Raw genomic sequence first — 25399 nt, 5'->3', positions numbered from 1 at the left:
CCTCCCACCCCCCCAGAGCTTATGAGGAAATGTGTTTATCTATAGCCTAATGTACAAAGCCCATAATAAATTTATAATCACGGTCATTCTTTAACTGTCAGCTCTGTGGAGTCTGCATCAGCTTTTTCTTGTTGCAGTTGTGGCTGACAGGCCATCTAACTCAGCTGAATTTCTGCATCATTTTACGCAATTCTGAATCACGTCTGTTGGCCATAGCTCAATGTGGTATTCCTGCTGCTGAATCAGACGTCATGTGTTCAAACCCCACTCCTAGGACATAAGGGGGGACTTGGAGATGAGGGGGTAATGTTGGGGGGGGGGGGGGGGGGGGGGTGATTGGGGGGATATGGGGTGGGGGATTTGTTAGTTTTGTTATCTTTGCCGAGGTGTTTGGCTTTTGTATTTTTGTATGTATGAAAAATACCTTCAATAAAAATACTTATAAAAAATATACCTGGGTCAGGAGCACGGAGTCAGTAAAATTTCCACACCTGGGCGAAAGTGCCCCAAATCTTCGGATTTCTGTTCCGGGGTGGGGGCAGGATCGGGTCAGCCAACCCCCAAAACAATTCAGCGGCAGCCGAAGGAACTGCCCGCTGCCATGGCAGACCGATTGAAAAGGCCCACCTTGGTCCACTGGGACTTTGTCCCAGCTGTTAAAAAATAAAACAAACTAATCCTCACCCTTCATGCTCCCTCACCTCCAGGCCCCCCTCCCCACTCCTCATCCATATCTTCTTAGTGAGTTGTTGACATATTCTGTATGCCAGTGAAGCTTTGTGGGGTAATTGTTCACAGTGCCATATAAATGCAAGTTGTTGTTGCTGTGTACAAGTTGGCTGGTGTGCTTTCTACATTATACCCGTGACTACTCTTCAAGAACACTTCATTGACACGTGCATGGCTATGGGTCATCTTGACATTGCTAAAGACACAGGAGGATGTGATTTCTAGGTAGGCCGTGAAGGGAGTGATCGCTCTAATTGGTATTTTTAAAAAGGAATATTTTTATTAAAGGCATTTTTCATATATACATAAATAGCAAAGATAATAAAACTCCCCCATCTCCAAGTCCCCCTCCCTAACTGGTATTATTTGTGTGCAGCCTGCCGTGAAGGAAGGACGTTCCCTTCCCCCTCAGGCGTCTGAACCAAAATGGACTCAAGACAAGAAGTCCAAGGCGCCTTTGCGACGCGTGCGCAATGGGAGCCTGAAAAAAAAAACCGTCTTGCGCGGCGGGCGTGATGACGTGGCGGCGGCGCTCGAGGAAGCCAGCGCACGCGCGGGATGAGAAAGCGGCCGGGCGAAGATGAGCCCAGGTGAGGGGAAGGACACCAGGTGAGAGAGGCAGAGGCAGGATGGGAGGGAAAGGGGGAAAAGACCTCCGAGTGCGGGGGCGGGGCGGGAAATGACCACCGGGCATTAACAGGAGGCCGCGATTCCGGCTCCTGGAATGGTCCGGTATCTTGTTCCTCTTTTCTAAATCTGGTTCACACCCCACCTAGCAACTCCTTAGCAACCTGCCCCCACGGAGCGGGGGGTGGGATGCTGCAGGGAAGGACTCGGCCCACCTCTGGAATCACTTGCACACAGGGTTAAAACACTTCGCCCCTTTCAGCAACGCCTGGGGAAGCTGGTGCAGCGGTTGAGTATCGAGGGTTGCAAATCGTCATTTGCACTGGTCACTCGTCGATCATTGATTATTTCTCTGATTCCACGCTTTATTGGCCGCGAGCAATTTGTAATTGTATACTACCTTTTAAAAACGATTATAGCCCAATGACAGCCCAATGAGACTGTGTGGGGGTGGGGGTGGGGTTGAGCGAGTGAGGACATTTAGGGAAGTGACTGAAAGCTCCAGTACACTCTTCGTTTTTTTAACCAGGCAGATTTAATTGACCGTTGTAGTTTACTTTGTTTTAATTAAATGTTAAAATGCACGAGAGCTGCAGCGAACGATAGCGTGTTATTAGATAATGTGTGTGGTTTTGCCGCCATTAACATTTAATCCATGTTTGGTGCAGTTCAATACTGGTGAATGTTGAGCTGGTAACTTCGAAACTAGTTTCCAGTTGATTCACAAGATTCTGTTTTTGCAATGTCTGCCAAGTTGTGACTGTTAACATTCGTACAACTACTGTGAAGGGAAATCAGTAATTATGTTTGTTGTTATGTACACTGGGTTTTGCAGAATTCTTTTTTCCAATTCTATAAATATTCTATAATTATTCAAGAATAGATAAGAATAAACAAGACTGTTAAGAGACCAAAGTTTTGGCTGGGGTTTTCAAAGCTATCTGGTGACAAAGTGGCTATGTTACTATGCTAGTAATCTGGAGGCTGAACCCAGAGAAGTGAGTTCACATCCCAACATGGTAGCTGGGGAAGTTAAATTCAATTAATAAAATAAATCTGGACTAAATCAGTTGGGAGACTGTGAAATGTTCAGGTTGCTGTTAAAAATACTTTGGGTTCACACACATCATTTTAATATCCTTTAGAGAAGGAAATCTGCTGCCCTCACTCAGCCTGACCTAAATTTGAGTCCAGATCCAAAGCAATATGGGTGACTTTCAATTGCCCTCAAACAGTTTAGCAAGCCACTCGGTTGCATATGGATGGGCAATAATTGTTGCACGAATCAATGATGTCTACATCCTGCAAATGAATTTTGGGAAAACAACCTCACTAAACCCCTCTGATTTGCTGCATTTCATGCATCAAGGGGCCTCCACAAACTCTTGACTGGAAAGCACATTCACCTCTCCTGTGTGAAATGCTCTAGGCTGTTAAATGCTGTTAAATACGTCACGCAAGTTCAAATTGTTATTGATCCAGAAATCATGTGGCCCACAATTAGTTGGCAAGTTGGAGCATTGAGTCTTTGAATGCTATCCAAAAATGCTGTGCTTGGATCTGTCTATAGGTCTGACGTGTGTGTCTGACAGATAATAGTGATTTGGAATTCTGTAGAATTCTTTTATTAAAATCTTTTTATTGGCATTTCTCCTATTTATAAACAATTGTATGTATACATCACATTCTTGCCCACGCTAATTTCCTTTATTATACAGAGGTTTATTTTGTCCTGCATTTAACTGGCCCTATGTACATTTCGCTGCCCTCTGAGTCGGTCTATAGTTCCTCCCCCTTCCCCATTATCGTCACCCCCCTTCGTGACTTCGGCTGTGTTTTTCTTTTGTTTTACAGAAAGAATGGTAAAAGAAGGGGGGTAGCCCTCCCCCATCTCTTGTGGTTTCCCCACCTTCTGTCTGTCTCTCTGCTCCTCCACATTCTTGAGAACCCTGTCGTTAACCCTGTAATCTGCATTCAAATTTGTCCGACCAAAATGCATCACCTCACACTTTACAGGGTTAAACTCCATCTGCCAATTTTCAGCCCAGCTCTGCATCCTATCAATGTCTCTTTGCAGCCTACAACAGCCCTCCCACATTATCCACTACTCCACCAACCTTGGTGTCATCAGCAAATTTACTAACCCAACCTTCAACTCCATCATCCAAGTCATTGATTAAAATCACAAATAGCAGAGGACACATAAATTGATCCCTTTGGTAAACCGCTGGTGACTGGGCTCCAGGATGAAAATTTACCATCTACCACCACCCTCCGTCTTCTATGTGATAGCCGGTTACTGATCCAGTTGGCTAATTTCCCTCTATGCCTTGCCTCCTTACTTTCTGCATGAGCCGACCATGGGGCACCTTATCAAACACCGTACTAAAATCCATGTATACAACATCAACTGCTCTACCTTCATCTATGTACTTAGTTACCTCCTTAAAGAATACAATCAAACTTGTGAGGCAAGACATACCCCTCATAAATCCGTGCTGACTATTCTAGATTAAGCTGTATCTTTCCAAATGATCATAAATCCTATCCCTCAGGACCCTTTCCAATAATTTACCTATGACCGAAGTGAGACAAAACGGTCTATAATTCCAGGGTTATACCTATTCCCTTTCTTGAACAAGGGGACAACATTCACCTCTCTCCAGTCTTCTGGCACTATTCCTGTAGACAGTGAGGACATAAAGATCAACGGCTCTGCAATCTTATCCCTCGTCTCCCAAAGAATCCTAGGATATATCCCATCAGGCCCAGGGGACTTATCTATCCTCGGGCCTCTCATAATTTCTAACACATCTTCCTTCCGCATATATACCTCCTCCAGCCTACCAGCCTATATCGCACTATCCTCAACAACATGGCCCCTCTCCATTGTGAACACTGAAGAAAAGTATTCAGTTAGGGCCTCTCCTATATCTTCAGACCCCATGCACATGTTCCCGCTACTGTCCTTGACCGGCCCTAACTTCACCTTGGTCATTCTTTTATTCCTCACATAAGTGTAAAAAGCCTTGGGGTTTTCCTTGATCCTACCCGCCAAGGACTTCTCGTGCCCCCTCCTAGCTCTCCTGAGCCCTTTCTTGAGCTCCTTCCCAGCTATCTTGTATCCCTCAAGTGCCCTAACTGAACCTTGTTTTCTCATCCTTGCATAAGCCCCCTTCTTCCTCTTGACAAGACATTCAACCACTTTTGTAAACTATGGTTCCCTCACCTGACCAGTTCCTCCCTGCCTGACAGGGACATACATATCAAGGACACGTAGTATTTGCTCCTTGAAGAAGCTCCACATCCCAATTGTGCCTATCCCTGACAGTTCCTGTTTCCATCTTATGCTCCCCAATTCTTGCCTAATCGCATTGTAATTACCCTTCCCCCAGTTATAAACCTTGCCCTATCGTATGTTCCTATCCCTCTCCATTGCTACAGTGAAAGTCACCGAATTGTGGTCACTATCTCCAAAGTGCTCAACCACAACCAAATCTTACACTTGGCCCGGTTCATTACCCAGTACCAAATCCAATGTGGCCACACCTCTTGTCGGTCTATCCACATATTGTGTGAGGAAACCCTCCTGCACACACTGGTTAAAAACAGCCCCATGCAAACTATTTGAATTATAGTGGTTCCAATCAATATTTGGAAAGTTAAAGTCACCCATGACAACTACCATAGAACATAGAACATAGAACAGTACAGCACAGAACAGGCCCTTCGGCCCTCAATGTTGTGCCGAGCCATGATCACCCTACTCAAACCCACGTATCCACCCTATACCCGTAACCCAACAACCCCCCCCCCCCCTTAACCTTACTTTTTATTAGGACACTACGGGCAATTTAGCATGGCCAATCCACCTAACCCGCACATCTTTGGACTGTGGGAGGAAACCGGAGCACCCGGAGGAAACCCACGCACACAGGGGGAGGACGTGCAGACTCCACACAGACAGTGACCCAGCCGGGAATCGAACCTGGGACCCTGGAGCTGTGAAGCATTTATGCTAACCACCATGCTACCCTGCTGCCCCCTGTGACTACTACACCTATCCAAAATCTGCATTGCTTCTCCACATCTCTGTTACTGTTTGGGGGCCGATAGAAAACACCTAACCAAGTGAATGCTCCTTTCCTATTTCTAACTTCAGCCCACACTACCTCAATAGACAGATCTTCCTCAAACTGCCTTTCAACAGTTAAAACCTTTGGTATAAACTTAAGTGATAACCCATAGCTTATCAGTAGAGAACAATTGTCAATATGAATTATACATTAACCCAGAAGCTGCAACACTTTCAAGAAACAATGGATCCACAGACCAGATTTTAATTCCATTACAATCAATAATCAGATTTCCGCATTTTCAATGCTCGAAGGAATATAGAGTCGAAATTAAAATATGTTTTCTCAAACTACAAACCTTAAGGTAAACCAATCAACTTCAGTACTTTATTTTTGGGTTACGTTTCATGCATTTCTGAATTGCACAGGAACGCGCGCTTCTGTTATCACTCATTAACTTTGTCTTGCTGCTGTATAACCTACAGCAGGAATCAGTGCGTTGCAGAGGGACAATCTGTGTAAAATCGCTGATAAAAGTATCTATTTCTTTTTCGGTACGGTGGAGATTTAAGCCAGGCCTCTACCCTGCTTCTGATGTGAAGGAAAAACACTGACATATCTTCCCACGAGCTTAAACCAATAGAAATGGCCATAGAACGGGTCGCTGGCCCCCATCATGCTCTCGCCGTCATCCTGTGGAAGTCGTTTCTCCAGTGCGATCATACATCTCATGCATTTGTTCCAATCTCTGCTTGAGTTTCTCCAAGGTTGTCTATATTAGAGAAAATATTTGCATTTTAAAAGAGATTTTATTGGATATTTTCATTTTTACAAATAAACCCTTAAAATTGGTACAGTACTGATAAATGGTTTTAGACAAACGAGTACGGAAAAAGACAACACAATTGTCGACAACGCGCCAGCACAATTGACTAACCTTAATCATTAAGCTTGGTGCCTCTGATTTATACAATTATAAAAATACAACAAAACGTATGAGCTAGAGGATGGAGGAGAAGAGGATAAGTCCATGTAGACATGGTGATGCACGTCATCACATGCAGTATTTCAACACCCTGGGCAAGTGCATGGTCAATTCAAGCTCTACTTGTCCCGAAAAATTCCCAAAGTCTTTGGCCCTTGGCTGACCGATGGTTACAGTTGCAATTGCTGTTTATAGGGCAGCACGGTGGTGCAGTGCTGAGCATTGCTGCCTCACGGCGCCGAGGTCCCAGGATCGATCCTGGCTCTGGGTCACTGTCTGTGTGGGGTTTGCACATTCTCCCCGTGTTGCGTGGGTTTCGTCCACACAGCCCAAAGATGTGCAGGGTAGGCGGATTGGCCAGACTAAATTGCCCCGTAATTGGAAAAAATTAATTGGGTGCTCTAAATTTATAAAATAAAAACAATTACTGTTTATATCCAACAAGAATAATGATGAACTATGCAGTAATTACCACTGGATGTCAACAAGCTAACCTACTAACCCCTTTAGCTGTCCCATCCTCTACCCCCACACGTACAAGACAGATAAATATCTGGCCGTGGGTGGGGGGGGTGAAAATAATAAGGATGAAGGTCAAAGGATAAGAGTCTTTGCTTCCAATGGCAGTTCTTTAGCATGCTTTCCTTACAGCACACCAACTGATTAAAAGTCTCCGGTTTACAGCTCGTCATGGTCTCCCTTGCAGAGTCATTCATTCAGCACTTGTATGCAGCAGGCATTCTGGTGATGCACTTTAATTCTTATCAAACTGAGCCTTCAGCTCAAGGTTCGCGTCCAATCATGTATCTTTCTGTATAGACACTTTACTTCACATCAAACCTTGCTTTCAGATCTTGGTTTGACTTCAAGCCTCTGCAGTATCAAGAGAATAACACAGGGTCTTGCTGGAGAGAGAGTCAGCCTCCTGAAGAGAGTTTAGCTGGATCTTTTGGGAGAGAGTTAATTGGAACCCTCCATCTAGGCTGCAGAATCAAAAGTGAAACTGGTGAATTATCCTGCACTGTAATTCACACTGTATTGCATTGTGTTGTATTGTGTCCTTGTGGGCTCTGTATGTGAGCCGTTGCGCTGCTCTGCCCATAGGGGGAGATGAGGAGCTTGTACTGGGCTTCACCCGTGGCTCCACCCATGGCTGCTCCCACTAACCAGAAGCATAAAGTGCTGCAGCAGTAAGCCTGCTCTCAGTTCCTCTGGTCACAGGCTGGCTCAGTTTTAAGACTATTAAACCCACAGTTTACTTCCAATCGTGTGTCTAGTGAATTGATGGTCACATCAATTTAATAGTCTTAGAAAACTTGGAAGAAAACTACGATGGAATCGGCCCTCAAACCTGATCGACTAGAACTCGACCCGCAGGCTGCAGAGGCGAAGGAAATCTTCCTACACTGGCTTTGATGTTTCAAGACTTACCTGGCTGAATCAAGCACTTCCGAGACTACAGAGGAGCAGAAACTCAGCCTACTGCACGCAAGGGTGAGACATCGTATCTCTTCGCAACTTAACTGTACCACCACATATACTGAGGCCCTGGCCATGCTCGACCGAATGTACGTGCGACCCATCAACGAGGTCTACGTGTGGCACATTTTCATGACCCGTCGCCAGCGCCCCATGGAGTCGCTAGAAGACTTCCTGCGCGATTTAAAAGCCCTTGCTCGGGACTGCAATTTTCAGGCCGTAACAGCCTCCCAGCATATGGAACTTGCTGTCCGAGATGTATACGTTGCAGGGCTCCGGTCCAACTATGTGCGCCAACGATTGCTTGAAAAAGGGGCCCAGAACTTGGAGGACACTGTAGAGTTAGCTACAACTACGGAAGTCGCGTTCCGCAGTTTGAACTCATTCCCCGAGGACCAAGCGACCCCATCGTGAGCCTCCGACCAGCGACAGCCCCAGGCCTGCGCCGCGCGGCCACCCACCCACTATGCAGCACCAGAGTGCCGTTCTTGTGGACAGCCCCAACGCGCACGGCAGCACTGCCCGGTATGCCTGGCAAAGTCGAAAACTCCAAACTCCCCCACAGTCCAGAGCACTTGCCTCCCAAACTCACAGGCCCGCAGGCCTCGTAATGCTGCAACGTGTCTGCCGACTCCGCCCCCACCCAACATGTGCGACTCATGGGGGCCACCATCTTGGCAACCTTCCTCCACGCGGCCGGCTACGTGCGACTCATGGGGGCTGCCATCTTGGATGCCATCTTCCTCGCCGCCCGCCACGTGTATCCACGGGGGCGGCCATCTTGGACGGCATCTTCTCCAGCCTCCGAATCTGATCTCGACGACTACAACCTCAGCGGACAGTCATCACGGGGCCACTCCAGCACAGCTGATCGAGCCGCCGACTACCCGCAACTCAACGCAGTGACGTTGGACCAGTCGCATCCGAAACAGCTCCAGAGCTCGATGATGTCCGTTAAAGTCAACGGGTACAGGACACCGTGCCTCTTCGACTCGGAGCACCGAGAGCTTCGTACATCCTGACCTGTTAAGACGCTGTTCGCTCCCTGTCTTCCCTGCACGGCAAACTATCTCCCTTGCCTCGGGCTCACACTCTGTCCACATACAAGGGCGCACTGTCGCGACCCTAACGATTCAGGGCGCCAGCTACGCGAATTTCCAGCTGTACGTACTCCCCGACCTCTGCGCCCCACTCTTACTTGGACTCGACTTCCAATGTAATCTCACGAGCCTCACACTCAGCTTCGGCGGACCCCTACCTCCACTCACTATCTGCAGTCTAGCAACGCTAAAAATCGACCCCCCTCCACTCTTTGCTAACCTCACTCCGAACTGCAAACCCGTAGCCCCTCGCAGCAGGTGGTACAGCCTGCAGGACAGGGTATTTATTAGAGCCGAGGTCCAGCGGCTCCTACACGAGGGAGTTATGGAGGCCAGTAACAGCCCTTGGGGAGCTCAGGTGGTGGTCGTCAAGACCGGGGAAAAGTTCCGAATGGTAGTGGATTATAGCCAAACCATTAACCGGTTCACACTCCTCGATGCGTACCCCCTCCCCAGGATTGCAGACATGGTTAATCAGATCGCCCAGTACCGCATATTCTCCACGGTGGATCTGAAGTCTGCATACCACCAGCTCCCAATCCGCCCGGAGGACCGCCACTCCATGGCGTTCGAGGCAGATGGCCGCCTCTTCCATTTCCTCCGGGTCCCTTTTGGCGTCACGAATGGGGTCTCAGTGTTCCAACGAGCAATGGACCGAATGGTGGACCAGTACGGGCTGCGGGCCACGTTTCCGTACTTGGATAATGTCACCATCTGCGGCCATGATCAGCAGGACCACGATGCCAACCTCCACCGATTTCTCCAAACTGTTCAGAAACTTAATCTCACTTTTATAATACGGAGAAATGCGTTTTCCACACTACCACTATCCTCGGCCATGTCGTGGAAAACGGAGTCCTGGGCCCTGACCCACCTCCCTCTCCCTCATTGTCCCAGAAACTTAATCTCACTTATAATACGGAGAAATGCGTTTTCCGCACTACCAGGCTAGCTATCCTCGGCCATGTCGTGGAAAACGGAGTCCTGGGCCCTGACCCACCTCCCTCTCCCTCATTGTCCCAGGGCCCTCAAGAGGTGCCTGGGATTTTTCTCTTATTATGCCCAGTGGGTCCCTCAGTATGCGGACAAAGCCCGCCCACTATTTAAGACCACACTCTGTCCTCTGTCAGCTGAGGCCCGCCAGGCCTTCAACTGCATCAAGGAGGACATCGCCAAAGCTGCCGTGCGGGCAGTGGATGAATCCGTCCCCTTCCAGGTGGAAAGCGACGCCTCAGCGGTCGCTCTCGCCGCCACTCTGAATCTGGCAGGGAGACCAGTCGCCTCCTTCTCCCGAACCCTCTCCGCTTCAGAACTTCGGCACTCCTCAGTCGAAAAGGAAGCTCAAGCCATTGTGGAAGCCGTACGGCACTGGAAGCACTACCTCGCAGGTAGGAGGTTCACCCTCACCACCGACCAAAGATCGGTTGCCTTTATGTTTGACAACTCTCAAAGGGGCAAAATTAAAAATGATAAAATCCTGCGGTGGAGGATCGAAATCTCCACCTACAATTACGATATTATGTATCGACCGGGGAAGCTCAACGAGCCCCCAGATGCCCTATCCCGCAGCACACGCGCCAGCGCGCAAGACAACCGCCTGAAGGCTATCCACAATGACCTCTGACACCCGGGGGTCACCCGGCTCGCCCACTACGTCAAAGCCCGAAATCTGCCTTTCTCCACCGAGGAGGTGAAAGCCATCACTAGGGATTGCCCGATTTGTGCGGAGTGCAAACCGCACTTCTATAGACCAGACAAGACCCACCTGGTAAAGGCCTCCTGGCCCTTTGAACGCCTGAGCATCGATTTGAAAGGGCCACTCCCCTCGACCAATCGAAATGTGTACTTTCTGAACGTCATCGACGAATTCTCCCGCTTCCCCTTTGCCATCCTGTACCCCTATATGACCTCCCACACAGTCATCAGAGCCCTGCACAGTGTCTTCACCCTGTTCGGTTTCTCCAGCTACGTACACAGCGACAGGGGTTCGTCCTTTATGAGCGACGAGCTGTGTCAGTACCTGCTCGACAAGGGCATCGCCTCGAGCAGGACTACCAGCTACAATTCCAGGGGGAACGGGCAGGTGGAGAGGGAGAACGCGACGGTCTGGAAGACCGTCCTCCTGACCCTCTGGTCCAGGAATCTCCCAACCTCCAATTGGCAGGAGGTCCTCCCCGACGCGCTCCATGCAATTAGGTCTCTCCTGTGCACGACCACCAACCAGACCCCTCACGAATGACTATTTGTTTTCTCTAGGGGCACTACCACGGGGGGTCTCGCTCCCATCCTGGTTGAGGACACCGGGCCCGGTTCTCCTCCGGAAGCACATCCGGGCTCACAAAACAGATCCGCTAGTAGAGAGAGTACTACAGTAGTCCCCCTTTATAACGCGGGTGTTGGGGTCCAAGACAGCCACCCGCGTTGTATCCGAGCCGCGGATATCCATGATGGGGGTTTTAAATTTATTTAAAAATCTATGCTAGCGCTTCCCATTGAGAGTCTATGGGGGGCGGGGGGGAGAGGTCAGACCCCCGTAGACTCACAATGGGAAGCGCTAGCATAGATTTTTAAATAAATTTAAAACCCCCATCGTGGATCCAATTAAAACAGTGTCAATTTCAGCGGCTGGCTCACTTTGATCCGGAGAGGGAAGCTGCTCTCACTGAAACAATCAGCCGGCCGCTGAAATTGACACTGCCCGCTGCTCTCTCCCTCCAATCCAACTTTTAAGTTTTAATGTTTCTGATTGGAGGGAGAGAGCAGCCGGCAGTGTCAATTTCAGCGGACGGCTCACTTTGATCCAGAGAGAGAAGCTGCTCTCTCACTGAAGCAACCAGCCGGCCGCTGAAATTGACACTGCCCGCTGCTCTCTCCCTCCAATCAGAAACATTAAAACTTAAAAGTTGGATTGGAGGGAGAGAGCAGTGGGCAGTGTCAATTTCAGCGGCCGGCTGATTGTTTCAGTGAGAGAGCAGCTTCCCTCTCCGGATCAAAGTGAGCCGGCTGCTGAAATTGACACAACTGACAGTTGGGGTCCATAAGCCCCCCCGCGGTATATCGCGAACCGTGGAATTGCGGAGCGCGGTATAACGGGGGACTACTGTACTACTTCATTCAAACCCCCAATACGCCTTTATTGAATACCCCGACAGCCGTCAGGACACCGTTTCCCTCCGGGACCTGGCACCTGCAGGATCCAACTCCACCACCACCACCGCCGAGGTACCCCTCACACTACACCCCACCCAACCCCCCATGCCCTGCGCCCCCGCGCCTATAGGTTCCCTGCCCATGCTCGGCGCACCCGCGCCTATATGTTTCCTGCCCCCCACCCCCGTCACACCGGTCAGGAATGAAGCTCAGCGGCGCTGAGGACCCGGGTTCGAATCCCGGCCCTGGGTCACTGTCCATGTGGAGTTTGCACATTCTCCCTGTGCCTGCGTCGGTTTCACCCACACAAACCAAAGATATGCAGGTTAGGTGGATTGGCCATGCTGAATTGCCCCTTGATTGGAAAAAAATAATTGGATTCTCTAAGTTTATAAAAAAGAAGAATGAAGCTCGGGCCGAAACACTCCCGGAGTCCACCATCATACCCTCACCGATCGTCACCACCCAGCCACCCGAAGAGGCTGCAACCCCGGTGCTCCGCCGATCCCAAAGGGCGATTCGGCCACCGGACTGACTCAATTTGTAGACCCGTCACCCCCGCCGGACTTGATTTTTTACAGGGGGTGAATGTGGTGAATTACACTGCATTGTAATTCACACTGTATTGCATTGTGTTGTATTATGTCCTTGTGGGCTCTGTATGTGAGCCGTTGCGCAGCTCTGCCCATAGGGGGAGATGAGTTCCTCTGGTCGCAGGCTGGCTCAGTTGTAAGACTATTAAAACCACAGTTTACTTCCAATCGTGTGTCTAGTGAATTGATGGTCACATCAGAAACCAAACTTGGAACCTCATGACTTTAAACATTCCACTGGAACCGGGTCCAATCACCACATGTCACTGGGCAGAGGACAGCCTTTTGGATCAGTTCATTGGCCACCAGCCAAATCAATCAAACCGAGTCATCACTGATGCTAGCCAGTCTAAAACGCACAGCCTTCTGGATCCTTCTGTTTGAATTAACGGTACAGGTCGCTTTCGAGCTTCTTTGTCTTAAAGCCACAGTCCACAAATATTCCATGGGTCAAATATTGAACAGCAAAAATAAAAGATAAGGGGAATAAGAGAATAAACAAGAAGGTCCCTTATAGTAGTGAGTTCAAGATGATGCTGCAAAACGTATGGAAAACCCTGTGGAGCAAGTCATGACATGGCCAACCCTATAAATTTGAGATAGGGGTCCCATACGTTTTGGAATCTTATTTAGAACAGCATATGCAAGTTAGGAACTCCATAGGGATACATTCTATGATTTTATACCAATTCTGCATTGAAGCATATTTCTCGCTAGTCCAGCAGCAAAGGATGTTCTTCCATGCTGCAAAAGGTAGGTCATTATACAGATTTTTTTCTATTTGCATCAATATTTCTCCTATCTGGGAGCCCCAGAATTAGGAATACAGGGTCTAATTCTAAGACTGTGCCGAATATCTCCTCAAGCTCTTTAAGTACACCAGACTAGTAGGATTTAATTTTGACACAGGGCCACACACAGTGTATGTAGTCTCCCTCGACTACCTGTGCAAAAAAAATACACACTTTATTTCAAGCAAGGCTTCTTATTTTTCATATAAATGAACTGGGCATCCTAACAGACAATATGATTGGCAACATCTGTAAAGGATACAATAATCAAGGCAACACATTCATCTTAATCAACAAAATCCTGCCCAACCACGATACCGGCAAGGAGCACTAACAGTTCAGGTGACTTTTTAAAAAATAAATTTAGAGAACCCAATTATTATTCTCTTAACAACCACTGGTTATCCTAAAGTGCTTTACAGCCAATTAAATATTTTAAAAGTGCAGCCAATTGTGATTTGGGGTTCGGTTAGCTCTGTTTGCTGGACAGCTGGTGCGTGATGCAGACGACGCCAACAGCTTGGGTTTCATCCCTGCACCGGCAGAGGTATCCGTGAAGGCCCAACCTTCTCAACCTCCGGTTAAATCACCACCAGTTAGCTCACTCAAAAAGGGGAGACCAGCTTATGGTCCTTGTGGACTATGGCGACTGTAGGATAGTGTCTCGTCCTGAAATAATAATTGTAGACCCACATTTTTATGGGTTTACGATTCTGTCATTGGGTTAAAGGAAATGGTTTTAGCAATAAAAAAATTGAACTTGGCTTTTCCCAAAGGCTGGATTATACAAACATTCCAGGTTGACCTTAAATTCTATCCTTTGTAAACTTGTATTCATCCGAAACTCTGCCGGCCATGTGCTCATTTGCATAAAATCTCATTTACCAGCATTCTGTCCTCGTTGGCCTAAATTGGCTGCCAATTAAGCAGCATCTGATTATAAAATTCCCATCTTTGTTTTCAAATCCCATCGTGGCCTCACCCTCCATATTTCTGTCATCTTTTCCAGCCTCAAACCCGTTGCGATATCTGCTCCTTCAATTCTGGCTTCTTGAACATCCTCAATTTTAATCGCTGCATTATTGGTGGCCATGCCTTCAGCTGCAAACGTCCTAAGCTTTGAAATTCCCTCCTTTAAACTTCACCACCTCTCTTTCTCCTCTTAGATGCTCCCTAAAACCTACACCTTTGATCAAGCTTGCCTGCCCTGATAGCTCCTCCTGTGATTTGGTGTTTGATAACACTCCTGGTACTTTGGGACATTTTGCTGCATCAAAGCCTCTGTAAATGCAAGTAGTTTGGTTTTTGACATTGAGTTTGGGTGTCAAGCAGAAACACTGGTCTGCGTCTGACCTAGGAATGCTTGATGGTGCCATTGTTGTGTCTGAATTGCCTCATCCACCTTTTAAGGAAGAGAACTTTGTGCGAAAGTCTCACAACCCTCTGAGGGAATATTTTCCTCAACTCCATCTTAAATAGAGATTCATATAAAAAGAGCAGCATGTTTTGCTTAATCTGGGAATTGCGACGATAATCCACATTCTAGATATCGCAAAACCTGCACATTGCGCAATTCTCTCAGTACTGTATACTCACTATCACTGTCACAAAGATCAGCTTGTATGTAAACAATAAACCTTGAATCATCTTCTATTTAAAGGCCCGTAAATATATATTTAAGATGTTTTGTTGCATAATGAAGTCTGGCAATAACCAATTAATATTGTTCTGAGGGATTTCACATTTTGTTCCACTTGCAGATAGACTGTAATATCTACATAACGGAAGCAGCACCACCACACAAAAGGGAGAAGTAACTCTGTTCCTTTTAGTGTCAGTTGTGGCTCGCTTGGAGTCAGAAGATCGCGGGTGAGGAATACTGCTTCCTCACTAGTAGGCTTTGTAATCTTGAGTATATTAACAGCAAGTCTTTATTAACTTGTGTGTGTGTGTGTGTGCACGCATACACGCTAATATACTCAAGACGACAATGCCTACTTCATGTGTATTACGTATACTGTATATTATATAGACAATAGAGGCTACAGGTTTGAAGCTGACTCCATCCTACATCTTTACATATCTTTGTCTATCTCTAGATCAACTCTGGCTCTAGGCGTTCTTGCATCACTGTAGGCAAAACTGTACCCCTTTTAGTGTCAGTTGTGGCTCGCTTGGAGTCAGAAGATCGCGGGTGAGGAATACTGCTTCCTCACTAGTAGGCTTTGTAATCTTGAGTATATTAACAGCAAGTCTTTATTAACTTGTGTGTGTGTGCATGCATACACGCTAATATACTCAAGACGACAATGCCTACTTCATGTGTATTACGTATACTGTATATTATATAGACAATAGAGGCTACAGGTTTGAAGCTGACTCCATCCTACATCTTTACATATCTTTGTCTATCTCTAGATCAACTCTGGCTCTAGGCGTTCTTGCATCACTGTAGGCAAAACTGTACCCAGTCCCAAATTAATCCTGTAGGTACCTGATCCTATTACTATACCTTCCCACAAGTCTTTATCCCACAAAATTAGAATTATTTTGGTTTGCTTTAAGTCTTATATTCTAGCTTTAATGTTATTTCAGCATTATTGCTATTACATTATTTGTATTAACAACAATCTTGCTTGACCATCTCCCATGTTCGAGCCCTTCAAGTTACAGGTTCAGAGCACCTGGATGCCTTCTAACCCTTTCGCATCCTGTTCGCCACTGGCGGGAGAGTGGTAGGCCCTGGTGGTTCTGGTTCTTGTTGTTGGCTTGGAGGTTGGACTGACATTTGGGAATGTTCTCGTCTGTTTCTCTTGTTGCTTGATGTTCAACCACACCTGGCTGGTTTGGGGGTGCATGGTTGTTGTTACTCTATCATTTCTTGTGGGGTGGACGATAATGGTATTTGCCTGTTTGGCTGTACCTTTTCTTCTTTTTCCATTTGGGCTGTCGGGAAGCTCTTTGAAGCTGAAGAGGGATATTCCAGTGACAAAAATAAGATTAAATGGTATGATCACCCTGTTATTTTGTTGTTGATGGTGTGAGACTGCTATGACGTTGCAGCATCCCTTGTGGTCTGACATGCTGGCTGAAATCTTCCATATGCAGCATGCTTTGAAAAATCTGGAAACAGGCACTATAAAGACTTCATTTTTTTGACATGTACACCAAGTATATTCACGACTAGATTTCTTTGTTTTATTTAAAAAAAAATATTTTTATTCTCCTTTTTCACAATTTTTCTCCCGAATTTACACCTACCAACAGCAAACAATAATCAACAACAAATATATCAAACCCCATATCAATAACAACGATCCCATCCTCCCACCAACCCCCTAACATCAGCCTGCATGTTAACATAAACAAATGACAAAAAAGGAATATGTGATTACCCATAGCTATCTTTAACATACATAGCCCCCTTCCCCCCCCCCAACTAATGTTCAATGTTATCCAGTTCTTGAAAGTGCAAAACAAATAGTGCCCATGACTTGTAGAACCCCTCCGAGCTTCCCCTCAGTTCGAACTTGACCTTCTCAAGGGTCAAGTATTCCAACAGGTCCCCTCGCACGGCCAGGGCACAGGGTGGAGAGGCCGCTCTCCATCCCAGCAGGATCCGCCTTCGGGTGATCAACGAGGCGAAGGCTATGATATCTGCCTCTGCACCCATTTCCAACACTGGCTGATCCGACACCCCGAATATGGCGTCCTGGGGACCCGGGTCCAGCTTCACATGCACCACCTTGGAAATTACCCTAAACACCTCCTTCCAGTACTTCCCTAGCTTTGGACAGGACCAAAACATATGAACGTGATTAGCGCGGCCCCCCCGCAACGTTCACACACATCTTCTACCCCTTCAAAGAATTGGCTCATCCTTGCCTTCTTGAGGTATGCTCTGTTCACCACCTTCAGCTGTATCAGCCCCAACCTCGCACACGAGATGGAGGCATTCACGCTCCGGACACCTCACACCAGACCCCCTCCTCTATAACCTCTCCCAACTCTTCCTCCCACTTTGCTTTGATCCCCTCCAGTGGTGCCTTACCCTTTTCCAACATAACTCCGTACACCGCTGACACTGTCCCCTTCTCCAGTCCCCTTGCTGCCAGCACCTCATCCAACAACATGGAAGCCGGTTCCTCCGGGAAGCTCTCTATCTCCTTCCTGGCAAAGTCCCGAACCTGCATAGATCTAAACACTTCTCCCTGCTCCAGCCCATACTTCGCTTCCAGCTCCCTCAATCCTGCAAATCGACCCCGAAGAAACAAATCTTTTAGCGTCTTGATCCCCTTCTCTTCCCATTTCCGAAAGCTTCCGTCCCACCTCCCTGGCTCAAATCTGTGGTTCTCCCTAATCGGCTTTCCCTTGACCCTGCCCCCAACCCGAAGTGTTGGCGAAACTGCCTCCAGATTTTCAATGAAGCTATTATTACCGGTCTCCCTGAGTATTTCCCTGGAGCTATCGGGAGCGGCGCCCTTGATGGTGCTTTCAGCCCCGACCCCCTGCACAAACTCTCCTCCATTCTGACCCACTGGGAATCAACCCCTCTGACCCAGTTCCGCAGCTTCTCCACATTCGCCGCCCAGTAGTAGTACATCAGGTTCGGGAGACCCAAACTCCCTGCCTGCCTTCCCCTCTGTAGCAGTACCTTCCTCACTCTGGCCACCTTCCCTCCCCATATGAACGAGGTAATCCTTCCCTCAATCTCACTAAAAAAAGACGTTGGCAGGAAAATCGGTAGACATTGAATAATAAACAGAAATCGCGACAACACATTCATTTTAACCGCCTGTACCCGACCCGCCAGTGACAGAGGGAGACCATCCCACCTTGCCAGATCAGCTTTCACACTCCCCACCAAACTAATGATGTTGTATCTGCGAAGCCTTCCCCACTCCCGGGCAACCTGCACCCCCAAATACCTAAAGTAGGTCCCAGCCCTACGGAATGGCAGCCCCCCCACCCATGCCCACACCCCCGGCCGAGACACCACAAAATACTCACTCTTGTCCAAGTTCAGCTTTTACCCTGAGAAAGACCCAAATACCCGTAGTAACTCCAATATTCCTCCTATCGACGCACTCCGTTCCGACACATACAGCAGCAAGTCGACGGCATATAAGGACACCCTATGCTCTATTTAACCCCCCCCCCCCCCCCGCACTATTCCTTTCCATGCTCCCGAACTTCTTAATGCAATGGCCAACGGCTCAATCGCAAGTGCAAACAGCAGGGGGGACATAGGACATCCCTGCCTCGTCCCATGGTGGAGAGAAAAGTACCTTGAGCTGATGTTGTTTGTGCGAACACTCGCCTTCGGCTCCTTATATAATAGCTTTACCCAGTTCACAAATCTTGGTCCAATCCCAAACCGCTCCAGCACTGCTATCAGGTACCCCATTCTACCCGATCAAATGCCTTCCCGGCATCCAATGCCACAACCACCTCTGTTTTCTTCCCTTCCATCGGTGCCATAACGACGTTCAAAACCCTCCTAATATTCGAAAACAGCTGCCTCCCTTTCACGAACCCTGTCTGATCCTCACCTATCATCTTCGGGAGGCACCCCTCCAGCCTACCCACCAGTACCTTCGCCAATACCTTTGCGTCCACATTCAGAAGTGATATGGGCCTATACGATCCACACTCCATTGGATCCTTATCCTTTTTAAGCAACAGTGAAATCGATGCCTGCCCCAAGGTCTACGGCAGCACTCCCTTCCCTATCGCCCCTTCAAACATCCCCACCATCATCCATTATTCTTAAATTTTTAATAATATTCCACCGGAAACCCATCCGGCCCTGCCACCTTCCCCGACTGCATCCTCCCAATCGCATTTTTTATCTCCTGCTCCAGTAATGCTCCTTCTAATGTAGCCCTGTCCCCCTCCCCTAGCTTCGGGTACTCCAACCCATCTAGAAATTCCAGCATCTCACGGTCTCCCCCGGGTGGCTCTGACCTGTACAACCTCTTGTAAAATTCCTCAAAAACCTCCGGAGCCACCACTAACTTCCCTTCCCTATCCCTTATCTGAAGAGTTTCCCTTGCCACTGCCTCCCTCCGGAGCTGACCTGCTAGCATTATCTTAGCTCCATGTTCATAAACTGCATCCCTTGCTTGTCTCAGTTGGCACACCGCCTTCCTGGTGGATAGTCGGTCGAAGCTCGCCTGTAGTTCCTTCCTCTTTTCCAGCTTCGCTGGGTCTCCATCCTCTGCATAACTCCTATCTACCTTCCAACATCTCATTTATTACCCTCTGCCGCTCCAACCTCTCTTTGTCCACTCTGGCCTTGAACGAAATTACCTCACCCCTCACCACTGCCTTTAGAGCCTCCCAGACGACTGCCTTCGACACCTCACCCGTACAGTTAAATCTTACATATTCCTTAATTACCTATTCAATTTTCTCACAGAATACTTGGATCCCCAAAAGCCCCACATCCAGTTTCCACCCCGGCCTCTGCACTACCCCCTTCTCCAGCACCATATCCACCCAATGTGACGCGTGATCTGACACAGCAATTGCAGAGTATTCTGACCCGTTGACGCCAGCCAGCAAAGCCTTTCCCACCACAAAAAAGTCGATCCGCGAGTATACCCTATGGACTGCTGAGAAAAATGAGTACTCCTGTTCCCCTATTTCTTTGTTTTCGATAGGTCTCACCTCCCTTCAGTGGTGGCGGCTGAGTACTCAGCAATCATTATTTCGGACGCTTTTTGTTGCTTTGTCATTAGCATCTGTCCCCAGCCAATGTCTACCATGGAGATTAGATGCACCACTGTTAGTGAATAAAACATTTTGTGAGCAGATGTCCACTGCCATTGAGGACTATATACAATTGAACAAAACCGAGCCAGTCTCACCTTCCACGCCTTGGAAGGCTCTTACGGTCGTCGTTAGGGGGGAAATTATCTCCTATAGAGTGTATTTGTTGTGGACAACAATGGTGGAAGAGCAGAGGCTGGTGGACTCCATTCTTGTGATGGATCACCAGTGCTCGCTTGATCCTATCCTGGGGTTACTGGCAAGTAGGAAAAAACTGCAAACACAGTTTGAATTATTGTCGACTAACAGGGCGATAAGTCAGTTGCAACACTCGAGGGGCATATTTTATGAATATGGGGAGAAGACCAGTCCCTTTTTGGCTCACCAGCTTAAACGGCAGGTGGCCTCCCTGGAGATCACACAGACACTCAATTTGAGGGTAACCTCGTTTCCATCCTATCTCAGGTTAACGTGGCTTTTGAATTTTTTTTACCGTGGTCCTTATAGATTGGCGCCTCCTGCGGATGGGTCAGTCATGTCTGACATTCTGAACTGCCTACCCATCCCAACTGTTGAGGTGGAGTGGAGCGATGGGTTGGAATTGTCATTACACCTCGATGGCATTTTAAAATGTATTGAATTAATACAATCTGGTCCGAATGGCTTTCCGATTGAATTCTCGAAAACGTTCTCGGAGCAGCTTGTGCCTTTAATTCTGGACATGTTCAATGATTCCCTCTCCTGGGGGTCGCTGCCCTCAACCCTCACTCGAGCCTCTATCTCTCTGCTTAATAGAGACAAAGACACGTCAAGAGTGTGACTTGTGCTGTTCTATTTCGCTTTTGAATGCGGACGTCAAGCTACTCACCAAGGTGTTGGGGCTTCGGCTGGAGCCTTGCCTCCCAAATATAATCCTGGAGGAACGAATGGGCTTTGTGAAGGGCCGACAGTTGTCAGCCATTGTATGTTAGCTGTTAAATGTTGCCCTTTCCCCCTCCTCGGTGCCCAAACCTGAGGTGATAGTTAGTGAAGTGGGAGTATTTATTTGAGATTCTTGTGAGGCTTGGTTTTGGTCACAAATTTATTAGAACATAGAACAGTACAGCACAGAACAGGCCCTTCAGCCCTCGATGTTGTGCCGAGCAATGATCACCCTACTCAAACCCACGTATCCACCCTATACCCGTAACCCAACCCCCCCCCCCTTACTTTTTTAGGACACTACGGGCAATTTAGCATGGCCAATCCACCTAACCCGCACATCTTTGGAATGTGGGAGGAAACCGGAGCACCCGGAGGAAACCCACGTACACACGGGGAGGACGTGCAGACTCCGCACAGACAGTGACCCAGCCGGGAACCGAACCTGGGACCCTGGAGATGTGAAGCATTTATGCTAACCACCATGCTACCGTGCTGCCCTTAACTTGTCTGTTGTACAAGGCCCCCACTGGCAGTGTTCATTCAAAAGTCTTCAACTCTGATTATTTTCCTTTGAATAGGGGCATTATGGAGAAAAACAGGATGGAAAGCGTGATGAAAAGGTGGATGGAGAAATGAATCAATAGGGGAAATAAAAACGGAGTAAAGGTGGAGGAGAGAGTTCACAGCCTGAAGTTGTTGATCTCTGTTTAGTCCGGAAGGCTCTAACATTCCGAATTGGAAGGTGAGGTGCTGTTCCACCAGTTTGCGTTGGGCTTCACTGGAACATTGCAGCAAGTCAAGGACGGACATGTGGACATGAGAGCAGGATGGTGTGTTTAAAGGCAAATGATAAGAATGACTGGGTCCTGTTTGTGGACAGACCAAAGGTGTTCTGCAAAGAAAATACTGGAACCCAAGTAAAGGCAAGATAAAGTCGCATAGTCCCAGATGACCATAGGCTGCTTTCCCCTTTTTTTCCTAAAATTTAAGTATCCTATTTTTTTTTCCAATTAAGGGGCAATTTAGCATGGCCAGTCCACCTACCCTGCACATCTTTTGGGTTGTGGGGGTGAAACACATGCAGACACTGGGGGAATGTGCAAACTCCACACGGACAGTGACCCAGGGCTGGGATTGAACCCGTCTCCTCGGCGCTGTGAGGCTACAATGCTAATCACTGTGCCACCGTGCTGCCTGGGAGAAAACTAGGGGCAGTGCCAGCTTTGTGAAGCCGTCTGCAAAATAATTGGAATAGTGCTGGTAATTGGAGGTGGGCAAATTGTACAGAACTTCCCAATGTCCGTATTTAACTGTGCCATGAATGGACGTTGCTGTCTGATTTACTGCATAATAACAGTGGATGTTGATTTTCTCACTGTTACATGTCACCCAAAATTCATGCTGCTCTTTTCTTCTCTGTCTCATATTCTTGTTTCTGCCATGCAGCAATCACATTCCTGTTTTTGTTCTCCCTCTGACGCAGCATCATGGCAACCTGGATATCATCTTGCCAATTTGCACCATAATCTTAATCTCCAGCTTTAAATGCACATTGACAAATTGAGAGCTTTTGAAAAATTGTTTTTTTTTTTTTAGAGTACCCAATTCATTTTTTCCAATTAAGGGGCAATTTTTTTAGCATGGCCAATCCACCTATCCTGCACATCTTTGGGTTGTGGGGGCGAAACCTACGCAAACACGGGGAGAATGTGCAAACTCCACACGGACAGTGGCCCAGAACCGGGATCAAACCTGGGACCTCGGCGCCGTGAGGCAGCAGTGCCACTGCGCCACCGTGCTGCCAAATTGAGAGCTTTGACGTGATGATGGGAAGGAATCCAGAGTCCATCCAAGAAAAAACATAATCCTGAGATATCGGCGCTAGTCTTGGGAAAATCTGAATTGACAGGCAACCTGCCCAACATCCATAGTTTGGACACCCCAAAAGACTGTGCACATATTAGAGTTTTTATGGTATTTTATAAATTGACTAAAGCTGGGGTCAACAGCACCCAGGCCAACTATTATTTTGCCTGCTTTGGTAATGCAGCTGCAAAATAATCTAAATACTTGAATTTCCATGAAAGGATTAGGCAATTGGGAATTGCCAGAAACAAATGATGCGAGTTAACAAAGGTTTCTGCGATAAGCATACTCTATTGTGACAAGAATATGAATATCTCCTAGCAACTGGCCGGAGCGTGCTACCAAATACCTCGTCATATTTTAAATGTGTTGTTTCCTAACAGAGGGAGATCGGAACTGACTCTTCGCTCATTGTAAAATAATCAATGTGAACCCCGCTGACAGAACGTTAGTGTGGCACTCCACTTCACAATGGAGACCATGGATACTATGGGTAGGAAACTTTGAACAATCTTTTAATTGCTTTAAAGTTTGATTGGTAGTGCAGCAGTGATTACAGATTTGTGGTCTGGGATCTTGCCTGATGAGTTAATGATGTTGGGGTTATGCAAAACGAGTGGAGTTCATTCACAGACGAGCCAGAACTGGGAAAGGCTGCTAGCAAAATTGAGAACTAGCCAGAAAAAAGTTCAGGGAGTGGTACAGGATGTTTATTGTGACTAACTACTGTCTGGGCAGTTCATGTGGCTGCTTCCTCAGAAAAGAGCATACAGTGTCATATAATGCTGAGCATTTTGAAGAACTCTCTTGCATTCTGTTTGTCCCCTTTTGCAGTTTTGCCAGGAAAGTTTCAAGAAGCTTGTGGTGCCTGCAAGTGTTGAATGCAGTATTTTTTGTGTCATTTTGGAACTAAGCAGAAACATGGCGAGCAACATATAGCAGTTTTCCTGGAGACTGCCCGACAATGGCCCTTTGCCCCTTGGCTGCACTATAGTGACATGTTTTGCTTTTTGAGTCAACCATTTCTGTATAGCCATTTGAGGGATGGTTTTGGATTTAGCACTGAGTTTTGTGCGGCAAGCATTACGATGATCTCAAACTTGGGTTGAGTGTCTCAAATGCATCCATAGAAGATAGAGAAGACGAGGCTGAATATGAACAGTGGTCCCCGATTCACCACACTTATACTTTGGGAATAGAGTTGTGAAGAAAAGCTTCATGAAGATGAAAAAGTTACAAGCTATTCTAGTATAAAGATATTGGAGACAAATTGCTTCAACAGAGAATTGCCTTGATTGGTGGCTGTTGGCTTTGGTAGTGCAAGTTAGATTGGGTTCGGCCCACGATGTTGTGCCGAACTTTTGTCCTAGATTAAGAACAAATTAATCTACACCCCATCATTCTACCGTAATTCATGTACCTATTCAATAACCTCTTGAAGGTCCCTAATGTTTCCAACTCAACTACTTCCACAGGAGTGCATTCCATACCCCCACTACTCTCTGGGTAAAAAACCTACCTCTGACATCCCCCTATATCTTCCACCATTCACCTTAAATTTATGTCCCCTTGTAATGGTTTGTTCCACCCGGGGAAAAAGTCTCTGACTGTCTACTCCATCTATTCCCCTGATCATCTTATAAACCTCTATCAAGTTGCCCCTCATCCTTCTCCGTTCTAATGAGAAAAGGCCTAGCACCCTCAACCTTTCCTCGTAAGACCTACACTCCATTCCAGGCAACATCCTGGTAAATCTCCTTTGCACCTTTTCCAAAGCTTCCACATCCTTCCTAAAATGAGGCGACCAAAACTGCACACACTACTCCAAATGTGGCCTTACCAAGGTTTTGTACAGCTGCATCATCACCTCACAGCTCTTAAATTCAATCCCTCTGCTAATGAACGCTAGCACACCATAGGCCTTCTTCACAGCTCTATCCACTTGAGTGGCAACTTTCAAAGATCTATGGATATTGTCCCAAGATCTCTCTGCTCCTCCACATTGCCAAGAACCCTACCCTAACCCTGTATTCCGCATTCATATTTGTCCTTCCAAAATGGACAACCGTACACTTTTCAGGGTTAAACTCCATCTGCTACTTCTCAGCCCAGCTCTGCATCCTATCTAGATCTCTTTGCAGCCGACAACAGCCCTCCTCACTATCCACAACTCCACCAATCTTCGTATCGTCTGCAAATTTACTGACCCACCCTTCAACTCCCTCATCCAAGTCATAATGAAAATCACAAACAGCAGAGGACCCAGAACTGATCCCTGTGGTATGCCACTGGTAACTGGGCTCCA

At 47.4% G+C, this 25399-nt stretch overlaps 1 protein-coding gene across 4 annotated transcripts in view; it reads left to right on the top strand.

Moving 5' to 3' along the window:
- The first annotated feature begins 1242 nt into the window (after positions 1-1242).
- atp13a2 (ATPase cation transporting 13A2) overlaps positions 1243-25399 on the top strand; it is a 144739-nt gene continuing 120582 nt past the window's right edge. For 2 of the 4 annotated variants that reach the window (XM_038773148.1, XM_038773145.1), the window contains exons 1-2: positions 1243-1338; positions 23478-23587. In XM_038773148.1, coding sequence (XP_038629076.1) covers positions 23566-23587 — 22 coding nt within the window. In that variant the 5' untranslated portion in view covers positions 1243-1338; positions 23478-23565. Of the gene's footprint in view, positions 1339-21950; positions 21971-23477; positions 23588-25399 lie in introns of those variants that run through there. The other 2 variants (XM_038773146.1, XM_038773149.1) reach the window with 2 other exon arrangements.

This window comes from Scyliorhinus canicula, chromosome 16 (genome assembly GCF_902713615.1).
Source record: "Scyliorhinus canicula chromosome 16, sScyCan1.1, whole genome shotgun sequence".
NCBI classification, from domain to species: domain Eukaryota; kingdom Metazoa; phylum Chordata; class Chondrichthyes; order Carcharhiniformes; family Scyliorhinidae; genus Scyliorhinus; species Scyliorhinus canicula.
The sequence above is the reverse complement of the archived record's forward strand: the minus strand, read 5'-3'. Positions and strand labels throughout refer to the sequence as shown.